The following is a 13,141-nucleotide window of genomic DNA, read 5'->3' as shown; positions in this document are numbered from 1 at the left end:
CTACCATCAAGCCCCACAGCAGCTGGCAAATCCAGCCCTCCAGTCTCCCAAACACTCATTCACATGTACAGGCTATGCATAAGTCGGGCATTCGTAAGCTGGGGAGGAGCTGTACTTGAGCTGTGATCTAACAGTTCTAGCATAACCTCCATGTTCTTATATTCTATGCTTCAGCTAATAGAGGAACACTGTGATGAACAGGTAGTGCTCCCGCCTCACAGTTCTAGTGACCCGGGTGCCGTCTGTGTGGAGTTTCCATGTTCTCCCTGTGACTACATGGGTTTGCCCTGTGTGCTCTGGTTTCCTACTACATCTTAAAGGTGTGCTGATTGGTAGGTTAACTGTATACTGTAAATTGCCCTGAGTGTAAGTGGATGTTAGGAGAAGGTTGATGGGCATGGTGAGGTTGATGGAATTGCCCTGATTATCTGAATGGCCTCCTTTAATGTCATGAGAAAATACAAGAAGTCCCATAGCAACCTTATTGATCTGCCTCGCTAACCTTTAAAGATCAATAGGCGTACACACCAGAATCCCTCTACTTCTCCACACACTTCTCTGGTTAAATTCCATTTGCAACTTTCCTGCCAACTAATTATAACTTGGTAGTCAGAGGCTTAAAAATAACTATCCCTTTACAGAAGAATGGGCAGTGTTTTCAGTCTGAAGAAATATTTGGAGCTTGACACGTACAAGCATGGTTAATGGTCTGAGAAGTTCTGAGAAAATGTTAAAAAAAATATAAGGAGATTGATAACAACTTAATTGAAAGAGTAAATCTCCATGTATTAATTGACTGATCACAGAATTATGGATCAGGAACTGTTTTAAGAAGCCATCGACAGCAATTAATCTGTGAAATAGACGTAACTGGAGACTGAAGCTAGAGCTTCTTGAGATAAAGGAACAACATTGTAAAGTAACATTCTCTCATTCTTGTTTTTCTCATTGGGGAGTTGCCTTGCTTTGCTGGGACTCAAGATCTCAGAGGCCTAATAAATTAAAAACAACAAGACAGCTGCCTTCTGGTTGTAGTGCAATAAAAAAAAACAATGGATCCACTCTGAAACATCTTTCAGTGTATCCAAGGCCTCAACAGTAGGTAGCTAGTTGTTGCTATGGTAATAAGAAATAAGTAGAGGCTGATGTTAACACAGTGAAACGTAATGAGATTTGGTCATGAGATTCATGTGGGAAAACTGTCAGGAGTAATCAGTTTCATGCCTCTCTGTCCCCTGCTCCTCATTACCAATAACTAGGATGCTACACAATTGAAGTGGAAAATAGTGGTAGTAATGTAACAACCAATAGTCTGCAAGGGGACAAAGCAGGAGGAAATGGGTGGAATATCAATGTGGTACTATCTCATCAGAGGAGAATGGAAGAAATAGGAGGGAGATGGGTCCAGGAAACCGGATTGAACCCTGGAACAACATGAACCTGGGATTGCAGTAAGAACCTTGCACCAACACTCATCAACGAAGAACCTTGGATCAGAGAATAAAGGAAAGCCATTTTTTCCTGACTGAGATTGATCAGCTTGGGTCTCGATGGGCGGTATACTGTGTGTGCTGAGAGTGCTTGGATTTAACTGTCTTTGCAATTAAGAGTTTGATTAAAGCTAAGTAAACCATCTACCATTTATCAGTAACATGTCTCTAATATTGCTTTGAATTCTGCACAACATAACACCTATATCTTCCCTCAATCTAAAGCTTTCCTCCTCACCATCAAACACATGTCTGCAAACTCCTTTCAGTTCATCTCTTCACCACAATGTCACTGTTGTGACTTGCCCTTTTAAAATAAGAAATGGGTACAAGAACAGACCTTACAGCCTCCCGAGTTAGTTCTACCATTTAATATCATGGTTTGATCTCATCCCCATTATTGTCTCCATCCTTCGATTCCACTGAAGTTCAAAATTCAATCATTCATTATCTGAGTATATAAAACCCTCTGATCTATTGAATATCAAAGTTTCATAAACTTCTGATTAATTTCTTATCTTTGTCCTAAATAATTTCTTATCCTGAGATTTCCCCCTGGTTGTTCTCATCTCTTCAGCCAGGAAAACAGCCTCTCTCAGTATTTTATGTTTCAATGAGATCACTTTTCATTCCATTAAACTTTGGAAAGTACCCATCTAAGGCAAATTAATCCTTCCTTAGGTATGGAAACCAAACACTTCATAAAAAAATCCAGGGCAGTTCTCATCAAGTTTCTATACATTGAATTCCTTATTTTTTACTCAAATACTCTTGAAAATCAAGGCTATATCCATATGCTTTTAAAAAATAATAAAATGCAGAAAACACTCAGCAAGTCAAGCAACAACTCTGGCCTTTTGTCTTATTAATGGCCTGCAGTACTCTTATGCTAACTTCCTATGTTTGTTTTTATATATACCAGCCCACTAAATCTCCCTGAAAAAAATTACATTTAATAATTTCTCACCATTTCAAATAATCTTCCCACCAAAGTGAATGAACTCCTATTTCCCCAAGCAATATACCATTTATCATTGCCATTTTCATGCTCACTCACGTAATCTATCATTTTGAAGATGCTTTTGTATACTCCTCACAGCAGACTTTCCAAGTTTGCCTTTAACTTTTTGATGCCAAGACGGGCAATCTGGCCAGGCACTGGATAGAAGAAAATAGTTATGCAACAGGTGCCTTATCTTTTAATATCATACCCACTGCAAGAGCACAGATAATTCTTTCAGTGTAAATAAGATGGTAATGTAGGTGCAAGATACTGAGAGATCTGGTCAAGGATGGATGTGGGAAGAATTTTATTCTCCCCATATTCCCATCCAGATTCTACCACTCAGCTACTCCCTACAGGGATCTTACAGCAGCCAATTAATCTACCAACCTGCTACCTTTAGGATGTGTGAAGAAACTGGAGCAAGCAGTGAACCCATGTGGTCACAGAATGTGCAAACTGCACACACACAGTCAGGATAGAACCACGATCACGGGAGCTGTGAGGCAACAGCACTACTGTGCCACTCTAAGAAAATGGATGGGGTTTGCACCAATGAAGTAGAGTTTGTGGCAAAACAATGTCTTAAGGATTCTGAATATGTAAATGTAGCAATTTCTGCTAGTACTGGATATCAATCAGCTGTCAGATGACATAGAGGGATGATGCCTGGAGTTGTCAGTGAAAAATAACCCTAATGTTCTCTTAATATCACTAATGTAGATGAGAATTAGGAGGAGACCAAGGGTAGATCCTTGGGGGACACCAGAGCTGAGGGAGGGGGATAAAATGTAGGTGATTTCTGGCTACAACTGGACGAGTATGAAAAGAGGCAAGTGTGGTCCCACCAGCACGAAGATGGTGAAGGAACATGGAGTGGGTTACCAGATCAATGCTTCAAGCTAGGAAGGATGAAGAATAAATTATCCATTTTCGGTACTATGGAGATGCAGAATTCCGATGGTAGGGATTCAAACACAGGATTACTGGAAAAGACGGACAAAGGTTTGGTGGTAGAGGGGGTGAGGGCACAGATATTTTTGAAGGAGGGGGAAAAAATGTTCAGGAATGAGCACTTGTTGTATGTATGAAAGGGTCAAGTGTGAATCTCTGCTGCATACCATCTAATTTCTAACCTACTCCCTTAAATTCTGGACTATGAAAAATTAGTCTTCATGACGTTCAAATGAGCCTTGCTTAACAAGTGAGGCTGTCCAATCTCACTGTTCATAGTGAAGGTCGAGGTGTTACTTTTCACCATCAGAAGGGCTGTATTCAGCTGTGAGCTTCATACATTTGCCATTACTGAGCTGTAAAGATCCTACAGTCTGATGCAATTTATCCAGTGCAAGCACAAAGATTAGTCTCGGCTCTGCTGAGCCTCAACAGAATTGTAAAGTGATAGGTAGTGATTAACCTATCAATAAACTAAAGCTGAACAAACCTCTGATGAACATGAATGGTGATTCGTGCTAGTAACTACCTCAATATCTCCCTCTGAGATGGTTGGGAAAATAGTCAGCAATTCAAACAATGGGAAGCTTAATCAATAAATGAAAGAAGCTAGTATGTCAGGGACAGCAATTTCTTACTGTGGCTTTCTGCAGAGACAAACAGACTTCTGGCAAAATCTATATAAAGCAATTTTGCAAGAACACAGTTCAGTTGGTCACAAAATAGAATTCTTAGAGTGGTATCAACCTTTATTAGATATGACATATATGTTACAGGAACATTTGATGAAAAATTGTAAAGTGATTACATAAAATCTTTGAAGCCAGTCATTCACCAGTAATCAAACTTTCTTCTGAATATTGGGTTTTCTATGACAAGCTCATTCGCAATCTCATTTAAAACTCAATTTCAGCTGGTCCATGCAATAATCCTGGTTTAAATTCAGCTCTTTCATGTTACAACTTTATTGATTAATGGAAGAAATAACCCTTCAAGTTACTACTTTGGTGTGAAAAGCTGAATTAAGGAGCTACTGCTGATTCAAGTTGTACCAGAACTGCTTCAAGAGGTAACAATAGTTCTACCAACAAACACAAATATTTCTACCCAAACTATAGCTGCTGTTGGCCTAAACTATATTTGAGATGCCCCACCATCTGCACCAATCCTACAAACATGCTCAGCCTTTGTTACTGCATGGGTCCCAATGTCCTGGAGGCCTTGTTGTTGCAGCTGTCCCTGGAAGCAGAACAGTCAGGGAAGTGACTAAACATCAGGAGGTGCATCTCGAGGCCCTGCCCCAGGCAACTCAAATAACAGCTCATGCTGTCAAAGATCTTATCAACTTTTGAAACAGTTGGAACACATTTAATTATCTTAAAAAAAAGTAGAAAATAAATAATTAAGGATAACTTTAAATTAAAATATGTTAAAAATATTAACAGAGTGAAATGAAGAAAAGGAAATAAAATCCTCAATCTTGACTGACCCTTCAATACAACCCCATTCAAATGAATGAACCGGTATTGGACAAGCCACACGTTATTGGCGTAAAGTGGAGAGGTCAGATAAAAAGTGTATGTGTCTCTTCAGCCCAGAACAATTAAAACTGCCTCGAACTCAGTGGCAAGTCCAGTGGTGGAACAAGAGGTCAGATGTGCTAGCATTGTAATACACAACCATGGAAGCTACAGACACACTGATCTATGGGAGAGCCAGAGATGGAAGCTTTCTTATGATCACAAAGGCAAGTAAAATCCAGAGCAATGTTTTGCTTGAAGTCAGGTCAAGTGCTTAGCTCATCTGCACCAGGCAGACATTACCAAACCTTTACTGCTCATTATAGAGTTATACAGTCACAAAGTCGTACAGCACAGAAACAGGCCCTTCGGCTCACCGTGTCCATACCAAACTTTTTGCCCTTCTACACTAATCCCATTTGTCCACATTAGGTTTATATCCTTCTGTACCTTGCCTATTTAAGTGCCTGTCTAAATACTCTTAAACACAGTGATTGTATCTGATTCCACCACCTCCTCTGGCAGAGAGTTCCAAATATCAACCACACTGTGTAAAGAAACTTTACCCTTAAATCTCCTTCCTCTCACCTTTAACTTAGGCCCTCTTGTTTTTGATACCTTTACCATGGGAAAAAAATTCTGACAATCTACCCTATCCATACCTCTAATAATTTTATATACCTCCAACAGGTCATCCCTTAGCCTCCATGACAAACCCAACCTATCCAATCTCTCCCTACAACCGAAGTCCTCCAATCCAGGCAACATCTTAGTGCAGAGGAGATTCACTCTCTCTTGCATAACCGCATCCTTCCTAGAGTGTAGCAATCAGAAATGAACAGTACTCCAAGTGCACTCCAACCAGATGCTTCATAAAGTTCAACATAACATCCCAAATTTATATCCTATGCCCTGACCTATGACAGCAAGCATGGCATATGCCTTCTTCACCACCCTATCTACTTGTGTTGTCACTTCCAGGGAAATATGGACTTAAACCCATAGGTGTCTCTGTTCATCAACATTCTTTAGTGTTGTACCATTTACCATATATGTCCCACTCCTATATGATTTCACAAAATGCGTCACCTCGCACTTGTCAGGATTAAATTCCATTTGCCAATGCTCTGCCTAACTTTCCATCTGATCTGTATCCTGCTTTTTCCTTGGACAACTTCCCTCATTATCCACAACACCACCAACTTTCACGTCATTTGAAAACTTACCTTCTCCATTCACATCCAAGTCATTAATATACATCACAAACAACAAGGGTCCCAGCACCAATCCCTGCTGTGCACCACTGGTCACAGACTTCCAATGAGAACAGCACCCTTCCAGCACTACCCTCTGCCTCCCATCTCCAAGTCAATTTTGGATCCAATTAGCCCACTTGCCTTGGATCCCATGTGCTTTAAACTTTTGGACCAGCCTTCCATGCGGAACCTTGTCAAATGGCTAACTGAAGTCCATACAGACAACATCTACCACTCTGCCTTCATCAATCTTCTCAGTTCACTCCTCAATAAACTCAATCAAATTAGTGAGGTAGAATCTGACTATCACTGATCAGCCCCTGCCCTTCGAATGTACATAAATCCTAACCCTTAGGATTTTCTCCAATAATATCCCTGTTGACATAAGGCTTCAGAACCTTCTCCAGCTGTTGGGTGAACTTACACCTCCCACAGTTGTATGCATCGCTTATGTTGCTATCAATTCTAGGCCAACAGAAAATATTTGATACATATAGGATCTTACATTTTAACAGGGTGTTCTGAAGCATTTCACAGCTACCTGTTGTAAGAAATGCAGAGTTCAGTTGCTGAAAGCAAGATCCCAAAAGCAATAATGAGATAAACAATGAGATGATCGGTATTTCAAGCGATACTGACTGAGTAAATAATTCAAGCCAGCAGAAGAACTCTTACTTTATATGGCGCCTCCATTTAATATTCCATTGGGAAAACTTCTGATGACACAGCATTCCCTCAGTGCTGCACCTCATGATAGCAATTAGAGAGCAGTTACAATATATCCAAGAAATAGCTCCATAACCCTCGTACTTTGCAGTTTTGGAGCTTGGGGATTTGTACTTTCACCCAAAATTAATTTGATTCTTCTTGAAGAATTTAAAATCCAAGTTTCAACATTCACATCCCAAACACATGCAGAGTTGTGCGTGATCTTAGGGATGCGAGGTTCAAATGAAGAGATCATGACATAATTTTCAAGTCAAATCTTAAAAAGTAGCAGATACAGAGAACTGGCTCAGCCCAAATAGAAGAAGTAAGCTAATTATATTTTTTTAAATTTTTTTTTGGTAATCAGTAATTCTGCAATGTTTTCAATAACATGTATTAAGGAAATATCTTCATGATGAAAGTATAAGGTTGCCATCACAATACAAGATTGACTTCACTGCGAACAGCAAAACCTGATGCTATTCTTTATAGAGTTATTGTGATATAGAACAGAGCTTCACATCAGTTACAGAGCTTTTATATCAAAAACATTGAAATATTCATGTAAAAGAGAATTTGCCTATTAGACCATCTATTTTCAACCTGTTAAATGAATGGAAAAAACAGTCAAGATGTGTAATATATACCTGCAGCTTATTTTTCTGCTTCAAAAGTGTAGTGAAAAATTCCTCTAAAATTTTCCCTCGCTATGAAGCTGCAGGAAAATTATATCACCAAAAATAATATAAATAAATATTCAAACCAAGTTTACAAACAGAGCAATTAATCCTCAATGTAATTATACAATTCAATTCCATAACAGGCAGCAATTTATATAGAAATATTAAAAATACACTTCAGCAGAAAAGGTCCTTTAAAATAGGTATCTGGGAAAAACATTGGAAATTACTTCGTCTGGTTTTAGACTGAAATAACCAAACTGTTCTTAATCATGCAATTTACCGCTGGAAATTTCTCTAACTTTTCTTAACAATACCAAATGAAACATGCTCTTTGCAAGAATTGCAAGCTTTGATCTTCTAACTTTCAAAATAGGAGGAAACACTTTTTAGATCAAAGCAAATAGAATCAGATTAAACCAGTTTCCAAATCCAATCCACCTTCATATGAAATACATTTTTACCAGGTATTTAAAATACTACTACATCTAGAATACAATTTAGCAAAAATATCAGACAATGTTGGAATCATTTTTATAAAAAGGCTGTAGAGGAACATTCTTCAACAATAACTGAAGAGTAGATATAAAGAGTGGTAGAGTACGTTAACATCATTGACCTTCACACTTCAAAGCATCATTCATTCATTTGTATATTTAAGCCAATTCAACAAAAACAGAATGGGATATTTAAGCTCTTAATTTCTTCCCCTTCCTAGGCAGTCCCACAAATTAAAGAAAAACATCTTTTATTTTGATATCTTGCTGCACAGAATAGCTGGGAATAAATGATAGGATCTCAGAAAATGTGTTTTTTAAATTAAAAACAATAACTGAAACCTATGCAAGTACTTATTATGGTCATTCCACACCATCACTATCAGAACAATAGGGTTATTCTGCAATAATCTGCTTCAGTTACGAGGGTGCATACGAGATGATAAAGTAACACATTGCCCCTATTTTACTACATATGTTCTTCCCATAGCGAATCTCAACATGGCCACTATAATTATATTTCCTTGAGTTAATATTGTACCTGTTGCTTTGGGCTTGATATCATATTGGGTTTGATCTTGCCAGCCTCTACTATCTGTCTAGAATCACCAATCACAATCCATCCATGCCAGTACTTGTTCCCTTTCAACACGGAGATTCAATCTTGCTTACCTTAAGCACATAGGACTCCAGCACCATTATCTAGACAGTGGCAAGGCTTCCAATGGTACACAAAAACCCTGCCCTGAAAGCTTTGACAACCATGGCCCAGCTTTACCAGCTGTAAAAGTCCAGCTTTAACCAGCTTTAAATCTCTATGAGGTTATTCAGGTATTTAAAAACTATTAAAATTATGTACATAAATTTGAAACTATTAAACATTTTTAAAGGTTAATAAAAAATACTTGTGAATAATTAAGAACATCAAACCTCCAAGCCACAGCACAGTGATGAGATCAGGAGAAGAGAGAACTCATAGATCAAGATCTCATAGTGAAGTATGGAATGTATAATATAGATGAGAACAGCCATTTATAGGAAGCAGACAAGGTATGAATGGACAAGGCATCAGAGCTACTATGTGTTTAGAATTAAAGTATTTGACATCAATGAAACATAAGTAGCAAAGGAGGGACTTTTATCTCAAAATTAGCCATGGGGCCTAAATAGCTACCCGACCATTAAAAATTAATCATGGCCACATCTGATGGGCTGTCAATCATCTGCATGCATTATCAGTGTATCCAAAAGCTATAAAACTCAATGTGTTTTGATTCTCAGGGAAACTCCTCCACCTGATCTCCCCTGCATGAATGCTTGCACTGAGACTGATTGAATAAAAGCTTGTTATATCTACTACAGTTCTGAGCTCTAAGCGGCTCTTTAATCACAACACTTCCCACCATAACTGAAATATGGACTTCTACCTTAGTATAAATGTTGGAGTTCTAAACTCGGAATTAAGGACCTCACATCCAAGGCATTTTTGAGAACAAGAGAAAGTTCAATTTTTATATTGCCACAAGGAACTACAGCAGTAGAAATTATTTATAAGGAAGAGAAACAGGGCATACATTGAATAGTGTCACCACAATGTTAAAATCAAACATTCACCTACCTAAAGTGATGTATTTGCCATTTTTACATAACCTTATCTACAATATATTCAATACATGACATCTTGAATTTTTATTAACTTTTTCCATTATAGATCTCTATATCTGGACCCACAATGAAAACAGTCAGTACAAACTTTGTAATTTCAGCCCAACAACTTCCCAAATCTGGTCTCAGTTCCACATGTTATATTTTTGTTTGTTCACCTTGCAGCATGTAAAGGAAGATGTGAAGCAGCAATTGCCTCAAGTGCTACTGTGGTTTGGGATGGCAGTTCCATGTTTGTGAAATGATTATTTAGTTCATTATTTGTATCATATTATAATTTATAGATCATGATTCTTTAATTGCATTCTCTTGCTAGTGTGAGTGTTGCAGGATGTAATTACTGTACAAAGTTCATACAGACGGTTTTCATTGTAAATTGGACATAGAACTTAGACTTGGAAATAGTCATTATCATTTTTTGCTCTGGGAAATGTTCAATTTCAATTGTGTGGTGTTGACATAACAGGCCAAACTGTTTACACATATAATTTATTACTTACATGCAATGGAAATTACAAAGGGAAGAATTGACAGGTGGTCCAACCAGATGCAAGATTTGTTGCATAATCTCACCTGAACAATTTAGGGGACCACTTTAAAATGATTAGGGGAGAATCATTCACATAAGTATATCTTACAGCAATGGAGTGGTACAGTGAACAGCTCATTGGAGTAGGTTTCATCTTTTGTACATCAGCACTGAGTTCAGCATGAAGGAAACAATTCACAAAATATTCACAGTTGAGACATTCCACCCTTCACTTCCTCGCATCACTTCCAATGACTACAAGCAGCAAAGGGGAACAATGGAACTGGTATAGACTATTTAACTCCTTGAGCCTGTTCTGTTATTTATTTTTAGCAGTCCCTTAAGGATCATGAAGCTAAGGAATGGACTTAACATTTTTGAGGAGTATTTTACAATTGTTTAGAATTCAGTGGAGTCCACTCAGTTCAAAAGTTTAATGAAATGTTTAACATGTGCCAAGGCTGCAAATAAAATAAGCAGTGAGCAAAGGTGGCCTCTGACAATGAAAGCTCTTAGAAAGATACTACCAAACAGTTACACATTCAGGATTGGAATATCACATCCTTTCGGACTTTGTGGCCCTTGCATTGAGGTCAAATGATGACATTGTTTGCCTCTCTAAAAAAAAGCATCTAGAGCCACAACAGGTCTGCAGCAGATGTGATTTCTCTGGCTCTTCACTCTGCTTTGGACCATCTGGACAAAAGGAACACATACGTCAGGCTGCTGTTCATCGACTACAGCTTGGCGTTCAACACAATCATCCCATCCAAACTTATCATCAAGCTTCAAGACCTGAGCCTCTGTACCTCCCTCTCCAACTGGATCCTCAACTTCCTCATTAGCAGACCTCAACCAGTGAGGATTGGTGTCACAAGGAAGGTGCGCCAACATTTGTACTTTCTTAGAAGGTCAACGAGATTCAGAATGTCACTGAACACTCCAATAAGCATCTACACATGTACTGTGGAAAGTATCCTGACTGGTTGCATCATGGTCTGGTACAGCAATTCAAATGCACAGGAACCTAAGAAGCTTCAGAGAGTAGTGGACTCAGCCCAATACATCACAGGCACCTCCCTCAAATCATATCATAAAAGATCCCCACCATCTGGGCAATACCATCTTCTCACAGCTTCCATCAGGCAGGAGGTACAGAAGCCTGTAGCCCCACACCACCAGGGTCAAGAACAGCTACTTCCCTTCAATCATTCACTTCTTGAATCAACCTGCACAACCCAAATTACTACCTCAATATAGCAACACTATGACCACTTTGATGACTTTGCACTACAATGGATTTTGGTTTTTTTTGTTCTAATTGTGTTCTTTCTTGTAAAACTTTGTTTTTTTTCTTGCGCGTGCTGCTAATCTGATGCAATGCTGCTGCAAGTCAGCTTTTCGTTGCACCTATGCATACAGGTACTTGTGCATGTGATAATAAATTCAACTTTGACAGATCAGAGTAATCCCCTTGTGTCAACTTGGAAGTATCCAAATTCTTAAAAACATCAAGAGGTTAGTTTCTGGGCATGCCACAAATCTGTCAGTAACACCCTACAATGTGGTTTTGATGTAACTTTCATATCTACTGCATCTCTATCTACATAGGATATCATCTTCTAAATTAGTATTGCTGGCACCTTGCTTTTCACACAATATGGCTGCTTTATTTCCCACTTACATCATCTTCATTCTTTAAACAACACAAAAAACAAAGGAGGGTACGCAACTTTTAAAATTATAATTGCGTTAACTACAAATATTTCCAACTAAATTCTTGCTTAAACATCTCAAAGAACCAACAGACAAAAAAGAACAATAAAAATAACTCCTGGCACAAAACCAAAGCAAACTGCCCAAATTGGAGATCTTTCTCAAATTAGAGTGTGTCTCTCTTTAAAAGTTGACTTGCTATTAACCCAGAATTACAGAACACCTATTATTAGCACAAGTACCTTTAGCACTGTGATTGATGTGGGAAGTTAAATATACAGCAAGCTACATTTAAATTCCTCACATTGCTGTCATTGAAAAAAAACTATATATGAGGCATGCATGTGAATCACAAATGTTGGCAATGTTGCAATTAGAACAGCTGCATTTGTCAATTTGACCTGCTTTCCCCTCTCTGCTTTGCTTTCCTCCAGTTTTAAGAGATTTCTACTCACTTCCTGTTAGCATTCTAATGAAACACCTCCATCCAAAATATTTCTCATTTCTAGACAGTGATACAACTTTAAGGCTTCTGATAATACTTCCAGCACATTCAATTTTTTTTTAATAAGTCAAAACATAATTTTAGGCGAAATTATATAGAAAAGACTCGAATTAAGGTTTGCTGCGCAGAGTTATGTTGTGTTTAAAGATAGCCTCTTGTAAATCAGTGCAAAGGTAGAACCTGTGGATCTGATATGTGCTTATTTACAATTGATTATGCAAAATAAAATCTGCAGCTTTACACTTGTGAATGGTGTCCTAGATTGTATTAACGAGAGAACACTGAATGTCTTACCCAGTAATTCCATGGCATCATCCTCATCTTCTATGTCTTCTTCAGCCACAGATGGTGCTGCACTATGCACAGAGTCAAAGGAATCCTGGGACAGCATTGCAGCTAAAAGCTTCTTATGCTGTTGCTGCTGTTGTCTCAAGCCTTTACTCTTCTGCTCCAATTTTGTGCTGCAAGAGCATTTTAGAATAATGTGTCAGTTTTGAATGGCAAATACCTGCAACATGTAATCTAAATCAACTATTAAATGAAAGCCATGAAAAACGTTTAGTAACTTGATGAAACTACAACAAATTTCATTATCTTTAAAAATGTTAACATTGACTC

At 38.2% G+C, this 13,141-nt stretch overlaps 1 protein-coding gene across 1 annotated transcript in view; it reads right to left on the bottom strand.

Annotated features, from left to right (window-relative positions):
* The window catches only part of c9h8orf34 (chromosome 9 C8orf34 homolog), a 274,725-nt gene that overhangs the window by 172,411 nt on the left and 89,173 nt on the right, over window positions 1-13,141 (bottom strand). The window contains exon 7 of the mRNA XM_052023371.1: window positions 12,818-12,984. Within this exon, the coding sequence (XP_051879331.1) occupies window positions 12,818-12,984 (167 nt within the window). The remainder of the gene's footprint in view (window positions 1-12,817; window positions 12,985-13,141) is intronic.

Source organism: Pristis pectinata, chromosome 9 (assembly GCF_009764475.1).
Source record: "Pristis pectinata isolate sPriPec2 chromosome 9, sPriPec2.1.pri, whole genome shotgun sequence".
Taxonomy (NCBI): domain Eukaryota; kingdom Metazoa; phylum Chordata; class Chondrichthyes; order Rhinopristiformes; family Pristidae; genus Pristis; species Pristis pectinata.
This window is presented reverse-complemented; position numbering and strand designations above follow the sequence as displayed.